Source organism: Nicotiana attenuata, chromosome 6 (genome assembly GCF_001879085.1).
Source record: "Nicotiana attenuata strain UT chromosome 6, NIATTr2, whole genome shotgun sequence".
In the NCBI taxonomy this organism is placed as follows: Eukaryota; Viridiplantae; Streptophyta; class Magnoliopsida; order Solanales; family Solanaceae; genus Nicotiana; species Nicotiana attenuata.
Window position 1 is genome coordinate 78,638,626 of NC_031994.1, and position 9,512 is coordinate 78,648,137.

The following is a 9,512-nucleotide window of genomic DNA, read 5'->3' on the forward strand; positions in this document are numbered from 1 at the left end:
TATATATATATATATTAGGGGCTCTGAGGTGGCATTGCCACGTAGGATTGGATGTCCACCTTGGACAAACTTAACAGAAGAGGGATATATTTGAACCACTAGTATTACGACAGAGGTATATTTGGACTCAAAGTATAACGAAGGGTATATTTATACCTTTTCTCATTGTACATGGGTATATTTGACCCTTTGCCGAATAGAGATACCCTTAGTAGAGAAGCATCTCCTTGGATTGGCTAAAACTAATAAATACAAAATAGCAGATGATTAAACGAAAAAAATATTTAAATACTTGGTGATATATAAATACCGAATAAAATCTTATACTCCGACAAGCCATGGAGGATTCGGTCACTCTTTATTTTTTCTATGGTTTCTAGTTGTGTTGTTCGGATTATCCAAAAATATTATTGTAATTGCATTGAATCCACAAAAAATGTACTACTAGGAAGGATCCAACACACATCCAACCACATATTTTGAGAATTCGAGCAACATAAGTTTCTCATACCGGAAATAATTCGTAGGAAAATATTTTTGTTTTTAGAAAGCATTTTTGGATATGCCAAGGAGGTTTCGAACTTAATAATGAAAGCCAAGGAGGAAAAAAACAAGGAAAAAACCAAAAAAAAAAAAGATTTAATGTATTTTTATGGTTGGCGATGATCCAACAACAACAACAACAATAAAAAAATAAAAATTCAGTATAATTCTACAAGTGGTGTCTGGGGAAGATAGTATATACACAGACCTTACCCCTACTTGCCCGTACCTTCAAGAAGGCAACCTCGACCTAAGATTAGCGATGACCCACCAATCTAGCAAATGAATTCAGCTATTTTAGTTTTTAGTAGCTGAAAAGCCCGGCGTTTACAATTTGTTGTAGATGAAAATTTAACATAAAATCCAAGAGTAGGTTGGTCAACATCTATAATCTTCTACTACTGGTGTCAGCACCCATTAATATACAAGATGCCTTACTATTTCAGGACTCACCAAACTTATATTCTTTTAGTTTTAATCTTTCAATTTATGTGATATAGTTTAACTCGATACGAAATTTGAGTAAAAAAAAAATAAATAAAACTTACGGTCTTAAACATGCATATTATGTGTGATAAGACATTTAAGATTTGTGGCCTTAAACATTCTATAATATTTATAGATAAAATAGGTAAAATATATTAATCTTTTTTTAACGAACAAATAAAGAAAATATGTCACATAATAAAATATTGGGAGGGATTTTAACAAAAAAAAATGCATATATGTTAATTCTGTACTTCCACAGCCACCAATTGTTTACCTTTTGTTTTGAAGCTGACTATATCAAATTTCGAGTCACATTTTTAAGCACTTTTTAATTTTTGGATATATTCCAATTTAACATCTAGGTATTTAAAGTAATTTAATTATACACCTCTAAATATTATACCTGTAGTATTAATATTAAGTCGTTTCTTATACTTAGATTTCTAGTGCTATTGATTGTTTCTTTTACTTCAATTATCTTATTATCTTGTTATTGTTACTTCTTCTGTTTATTACTTTGTTTTCATTACTGTATTTCTTTTTAATAATATGTGACTATAATTTTAGTGAACCGATGATCTATCGAAAATAGCAATTCTACGTATCTCGTGTTTTACCAGTCCATGCCAAAGCAGTACGTACCGCTTCTAAGGTGGGACCAAAATCTACAGTCATCCTCCTGTATGATTTTTAATTTTTAATTTTTAATGATGAAAGAAGCCAAATCCTTGAGGGATCCAAAGTTTGCCTTATGGTCTCCACTCTCCATCATTGGGTTTTCTCTGGTATGATGTAGCCATTTCATATATAGGAATCACTATTACTTCGAATAATATTTATCATAAATGATCTGATTGTTTAAATATTTTATACACTATTAATCTATAGAACTTACCGCAGAAAGAAGGGTTTTCTACTACTATTATTAATATTTCAAAGTCTTAGTCAACTTGATGATAACGTATAATTTATTTTACAAGTGAGACAAAGCATAAACTTTTTTTTTTTTTCAAATCTTAAAAAAAGAAGATTAATGTTTAAAAGAAAACAAATACGTAGTACACTTGTTCACACTCAATAAACTTAAATAAATAGTATTCCCTCCGTTTCAATTTATGTGAACCTGTTTGACTGGGCACGAAGTTTAAGAAAAAATAAACATTTGGAATTTGTCGTCCTAAACAAATCAAAAAGGGGGCCAGAGTATTTGTGTGGTTATAAAAGTTTCTCATTAAGGGTAGAATTATAAGTTTAAGCTAAATTATTACCAAATTTAGAAAGGGGTTATTCTTTTTGGAATGGACCAAAAAGGAAATAGGTTCACATAAACTGGAACAAAGGGAGTACTAGTGTTGATAGCACACTACTAGGAGCTAGTGGATTGGCACACTAAATTGGTATATTCTAGGGCAAAGATCACTTTTAGCGCACACATGAAACTATTTACATCCAGCAGCTGTAAAAGTGTATAAAATATATATATTTTTTGTATATAATATACATAAATGTATATATATATATATATATATATATATATATATATATATATATATATATATATATATATATATTGACTATTATTTTCGAGAGCGCCTATACAATGTCATTTTTATATTCCGTGCATGCACATTAAATTTATTTACTATTTATTAACTATGTAATGAATAATATTAAATACCTGAGGAGTACCACCATTAGCAAGGAAAGCACCATAATCATTTCCAGCAAGAGAAAGCAAGAACAATGAAGACTGCACATCTGCCTTCGTATAGACTGAATTAGCCATCAATTTTTGGAAAAAATCGATTTGTGTTGTCATATTTGGCTCTGGAACTAAAGTATCAAATACACCAGTTCCTCCATATGCAAAATTTACCCCATAACTTAATCGATTTGTTGCATATTTCATCCATCTGTACGGTACTGGTGACTTCACTCCCAAGAATTTTGCTGTTTACACAAGTTAATTAAATCAGTAATGCACATAAAAAAAGCTAAAAGATTAATTAAAACTTTATCTTTATAATTAATTCAGAGTTTAATTTCTATACACAAACAGGTCACTTAAATGATAGGCGAAATATATAAACGGCCCCTTCAAGTTGTCCTCAACGGTCAACCAGACACCTCAACTGACCCTTTTATCATTTAAACACTTCAAGTGGCTATTAACTGAACCAAATAGACAACCGAGTGCAGCAGACCAGATGCGTGAGTTACACTTGCCAATGACGTGTCAAACGAACTAATTAAACAATGACACGTGTAATTTATAATTAAAAAAATTGATATTTGTTATTAACAAAGAAATACATTAAAGAAAAAAAAACCTTTTTAAATTTTTAGCACACCAGCACCTTTCCCAACGCCCAACCCTATTCTTCTTCTTCTTCCTTCCGCCCCATCTCCCTCTCACCTCCTATCTCTCTCTCGTCCCTGATTTAGTAGAGCCAACGCCATTGTAGGACAGAAAATACTCCAATAATTAACGATTTATATGTAATAAAGCAACAGCCACAAAGAAAAGAAAATGGGACTTCACAAATTTCTTATTCTCCCAACCACTCTTCTAATTTCGCCTCTTTATCAGCTGACCAACTCAATTTATTTTAGGTGTTAGTAGAAGCGGAGAGAGAAGGTATAGAAAAAACAGAGCAACAATAAGTGACCAGCCGTATTCGCCGGCAAGGCTCCATTTTCGACTAGCAATAGCAGCTAGTATAAACAGTCCGCCGGCGATGAACTCTGGCAGATTTGAGATAATGAATACACAGGAGTTATACCACTATTGACGAAACCTTCTCGATTCGAGCTTCTGTTTTTTTTTTTTCTTTTTATAGTTTTTGCATCCAGGTTGAAATATAGATGGTGGTTTAAGGTGGTGGAGATAATGATGTTGGGGTGAGGAAGCTTCATATGAAATTTGGGTGAAAAAACACTAGTTTGATCGTTCAAAGGTGTGGGCAAAAATGATAATGTGGTGTGGGACCCAGGCATAAAATTTAACTTAATTCTAAAAATAAGAGAAAATAAGTCTGATAAAAGCCTCACGCGCTCAACTGTAACTAAAATGCACGTAACTTGCCATGTCACTATGAGGTGTCTATTTGATACAGTTAATAGCCACTTGAAGTGTTTAAATGATAAAAGGTTCAGTTGAGGTGTCTGGCTGACCGTTGAAGACAACTTGAAGTGGCCGTTTATGTATTTCGCCTAAATGATAATAACGGTAACTATTCATGATCAGGGGCGGATTTAGGGGGGCGGAAGGGGGTCCACTCGAACACCCTTCGCCGAAAAATTACACTGTATATATAAAGCAAAATCTGTTTTTTACCTCTATATATTATATTTTGAATCCCCTTGACACATCCCAAAAGCATAGTTTAGTGGTCGGTTCAAAACCTTTATAAGGTCATTGGTCAAATTTCCACTAGCTACAATTTCTCTTACTTTTTCCTTTTTGAATCCTCGTAACGAAAATCCTGCCTCCGCTACTGTAATCATCATATATATAAAACTAGGTTTCTATAATAAGATTGGCCAACTGCTATAATAGGTTAAATTATACGTACAGTATCAATGTATATTATTAAGTAAAATCATTTAAAATGGTCAGATATACAAAAAGCGCAAGTGGAACCGTTACAGAGCGCACGTAAATTCAAATGATTTTTTTTTCTTCTAAATGATAGAGGAAATTTTGGCTGAGAAAATTTTAAAGTCTTAGGGTCGTTTGGTTCAGAGTAGGGATATCCAGAAATTATAATTTCGATAACTTATAGTATGTGATAGCTAATACCAAGATTTTGATATAAAATTTATTTTAGTATTAGCTAATACCTATAGTCAAACATGTGATAAATATAATTTTAAATTTTATATCGGAATTAGTATCCTTATTCTAGTAAAGTTGTTGTCATGTGACCAGGAGATTACGAGTTCGAACCGTGTAAACAGTCTCTTGCAGAAACGCAAGGTAAAGTTGCGTACAATAGACTCTTGTGCTCAGGCCCTTCTCCGAACCCCGCACATAGTGGGAGCTTAGTGCACCGGACTGTCTTTTTTTATCCGCATGCTAAACGACACCGTATAGTCTAACTCAAGAGTTAGGCATGATGAGTTGGTAGAATAATCATAGAAGTGGGCTAACAAAGTGCAATGAACAAGTTACGAGTGACCACTAGTTATGATGATAGAACCAAAAGAAATTTAGTTTAGCACTAATTCTTTCATAATGTCGCACTTTCAATTATAAAGCCACACGTTTATTTATTGGGACAAGTGCACGGATAACCAACTCAGGAATGCTATATAAAGATTAGCCGGTATTTATTTTGTCCTAAAATTTTAAATCAAAAATCTTAACTTCAGGACAAATCATGATATTGAAATTCAGGACGCACTTGCTAATTCCTAAATAGCAGCCTTTTAAAGTGGCTACACGATGTCATTTTTACTTATTAATTAGTGAAATATAATTACTTAAAAAAAAAAAGCAGTCGCACGAAGTATTCCGTTTTCACGCAGGGCCACCCTCTAAGGGTGTATAATGTAGGTCAGTCTAGCCTGATGCAACCACTAATAATTGATTTTACGACTCGAACTCGTGATCTATGGATCATATGGAGATAACTTTATTGTTGGTCCAAAAGCTCCCCTTCAGACAGATAAGTACGTACTAGAATTATTTTTATTTATTATTGAGAGAAAAGTAATGAAGTAATTATGGGATCAAGAAAGAAAAAGATAGGAATGTGGTGGTCTGACAAGATGATGAAGAAAAAGAGAAAAAGAAACAAAAGTATGAATAATGCAAAGATGTCCAGCCCCAGTGCAGAAAAGCAAAACAAAAAAGAAAAAATTTAAGTCATTGGTAATTAGCAACCCACTATGAAAAAAGAGAAGAACAGAAAACACAAAAATTAATTGTTTATATAAACACAAAAGATAAAGTGAACATAATGATGAAAAGAATAGCATGGGAAGAAACAAAAAAGCTGCTAGGCTGGGACTACAGCACACAAGAAACAAAGTAAAATACAGATATTTGATTAAAAGAATAATAACAAATTTTCGGTATAATTCTACGAGCAGGATATAATAAAAATAATAAATACACAGATCTTACTCTTATCTTATACAAATAAAAAAGCTATTTTTAATAGACCCTCGATTAAAAAAAAACATAAATAAAATATAAATATTTGATTGATATGAAAATTTTAAAATAAGTAGTTAAAAACTCTTCACTAGTACGTTGTACTAATTAAGTATTTTTTTGTTATTTTAATTTATGCGACATACTTTTTCCTTTTTAATATGTTTTTTAAAATATGACATATTTCAATATTTACCTTTTATCATTAATTAAATTTTTATCATTAACAACACACTTTTATAGCTGCACAAATAATATAGAATAATTAACTTAAATAGTCGTTTATGTAATAATTTAAATTAAAAATAATCGGCGAATATATAATTCATGAATAATATGTGTATAATCTAATATAATCTGTGTATATTAATTAAAAAATGCATATGTTAAATCTGGTTCGACTATTTATGTAAATAATTCCAAAAATATAAAAACAAGTTTAAATTAAATTAATTTTTGAACCATATCACATAAAATGAAACGGAAAGAGTAATATAAAATAGAATAGATGAAATAATATATACCAAGGTAATCAGTGAGGACACGGCCATCGGAAAACCTGCCGGACGGCTTGCCGGGGAAAGTGACACCATAAGGTTGTTTCCAAGAATTAGCCACAGATTTCCTATTATTCCCTGTATCTGCATATGAATCTCCAAATACAAACATCTTTGTTGGCTTAAACCCATTTATTTGATGCTTCTTTTGCTCATTAATGGCACTTTGCTGCTGGTTATGGCTATGGTGATGATGATTATGGTGCTGATGAATTGAACCTTGAACTTGAATACTCAATAAAATACCTGTAAAATTTATAGAAAATCACTTGTTAGACTAATACAACATGAACTAATTATAAGGGTGTGCTTGGTACGAAGGAAAATATTTTTTCGAAGGAAATAATTTTCAGACGAAACTTTATCTCACTATCCAATAATATTATTTAAAATTTAGCTCTCATTTGTTCATGGCTTCATTTTTTTAAAATAAATTTGAAAATATTGTTTATTCATGAATTATGATCATGTTTTGAAAAAAAAATTCAAAAATTTTTAAGTTCCCAAAAACTGATTTATAGCAGTTTTTGGTAAAAGAAATTCTTCCACTTACAAAACTTCAAATTTTCTTCAAATAAAATGCATGCCTAAACACAATTTCAACTTTCAAAAATTATTTTTTAACACAACTTCAAAAAACTATTTTTTTTAAGTTTCAATCAAATCTATATCCAAACGCTAGTTTAGAAACTATTTCAAACGGTCGGAAAAAACATTAGCGAAGAGAGTCATTTTTGAGTTTGTAGCAGAGCAAGTGTATTGGTTACTGGTTCAGCCAGTAACATAAAAAGATTAGAATCTTAAACTCATAAACATTAAATTAAAACTCCGTCTATGTTTGCCAAAAAAATGAATTTTTGGAAATTATTTTTACTTCAAACCAAACATACCCTAAGGGAAGTTAATTAATGAATAAAGGTGACAGAATTTCAGCAGAAATGTGAAGTAAAAATAATGCATACCTGTGATGAAAAAGGAGAAAAGGAAGAACTGTGAGAACTTCATGGCTTAATAGGGAGAGGAGTTTCTATTCTACTAATACTAAAGCTATTTATATACTTACATGAAAAAAGAATAGGAGGGGGACATTGATTGGTCATTCGACCTTTACCAAATAAATTCAACACCATTTGGTTAGTGCCACAAGTGCATTGGAAGTTAAGGGGTCCCAATTTATTATAATTTCCTATTCCAATTGGTGGTATCCTTTAAGAAAATAACCATATTGCAAAAGATGGGATATATTCTTTTCTACAAGTTTTTTTTAAATATTTACTTATGTTGTGGTGTTTTACAATAACAATATACACAGTGTATTCTCACATATGACATCCGAGGAGGATAGCGTGTAACTAGATTTTACCCCTACATTACGAAGGTAGACAGATTGTTTTCGATAGATTATATAGGGAGTTTTCTCTTCTTCTTCTTTTTTATTTTAAATTTTTTTTAAGGCAAAATACAAAATTGATCGATTGGTCGAAACTAATTTCATTTGCTAAATAAAAATATATAAAATATAAATTATATTGTATATAATACACGATGTACCAAAAATATATAATTTATCGATTATTATTTTTTGGAGCGGCTAAAATATACATTTATAAAAAAGTTACGGAAATGCCGGGATCAACTTGCATTGCACCCATTATGGCTTAAACAAAAGTGAACAAATCGCATACCTCATCTTTTATTTCTGTTGAAATTTGAATGTTGGTCTCCCATAACTCTTTTTTATAAATTATTTTGAGAGTTGCACATTATATAAAATACTATGGATTGTAAAGGCACTCTCCGGGTACTTTTTTTTATATAAAATGGAAAGTTATTCTATGGCTTAATTTATGTATATTTATGAATATCAATATATCATATCAAAAAGTCTCTTGAACCAACCCCAAAAAATAATTTTTTGTAAGTTGAAAAAAGTGATGCTCTTGAATAATGTTGTGCTAGAAATTTCACATACGTAATTTATGCTCAATGATCTTATGTCTATAAGTAAGAAATTAAACTCAAACGATAATTAAAATTAATTTGACTTTGATATCGAAGGATTAATGAAGCAAGAAATCTTGTAAAAGGATACTTTTAAAGAATATTAGTGATGATCTATTTTTTGGCATATAATAAGGAATTCCACATTCCTACTTTTACTTCCATGTTTCTGCACTAGCAAATATATATATATATATATATATATATGATTCGCTCTTTTTGGAATCTCCCTTAGGCCTTTTTCAAAAATTTACAGGTCAAGAAACCTGTCATCCACAATCAGAAAAATTGATCTTCCCTCGAACTACTTAAATATAGAAATTAACGACAGACAAATTATGTAGCTAAACAGTAAAATTCATCGTAATTCTACTTAGCAACGGATTAACAAAAAGATAATAAAAAAAAATTATTAACTACGAGCGATTTAACGATAGATTAGCGATAAAGTTCGTAACTAATTTCAGTTTTTTTAATAGTTGTCCCATACAACATTCCTTCTGTTGGAAAATTTAAAGATGCAATCCTAATCATGAACACAAAATTGAAGGAGAATTTTGTATACCTTTTTCGAAGTAAAGAATTTAAAAAAGATCACCAATAAGAAATTATTGCCAAAGATCACCAAGCATTTGAGGTGTTATAGTGGCCAAAATTCGCTTGGGTTAGGCCCACCAAGAGTCCAACTAGCCGGTACGACAGGCGAGTAAAAATTGCACGGGGCGCTCTATTTGGGCGCCCCTTTTTAACCTGTAGCCGCT

General features: G+C 31.1%; 1 protein-coding gene across 2 annotated transcripts in view; it reads right to left on the reverse strand.

The window, feature by feature from the left end:
* The window catches only part of LOC109227297 (GDSL esterase/lipase At5g03610-like), a 21,511-nt gene extending 13,695 nt beyond the window's left edge, over positions 1-7,816 (reverse strand). For both annotated transcript variants that reach the window (XM_019392408.1, XM_019392407.1), the window contains exons 1-3: positions 7,713-7,816; positions 6,718-6,996; positions 2,711-2,982 (exon numbers count right to left, since the gene is read on the reverse strand). In XM_019392408.1, the coding sequence (XP_019247953.1) occupies positions 2,711-2,982; positions 6,718-6,996; positions 7,713-7,755 (594 nt within the window). In that variant the 5' untranslated portion in view covers positions 7,756-7,816. The remainder of the gene's footprint in view (positions 1-2,710; positions 2,983-6,717; positions 6,997-7,712) is intronic.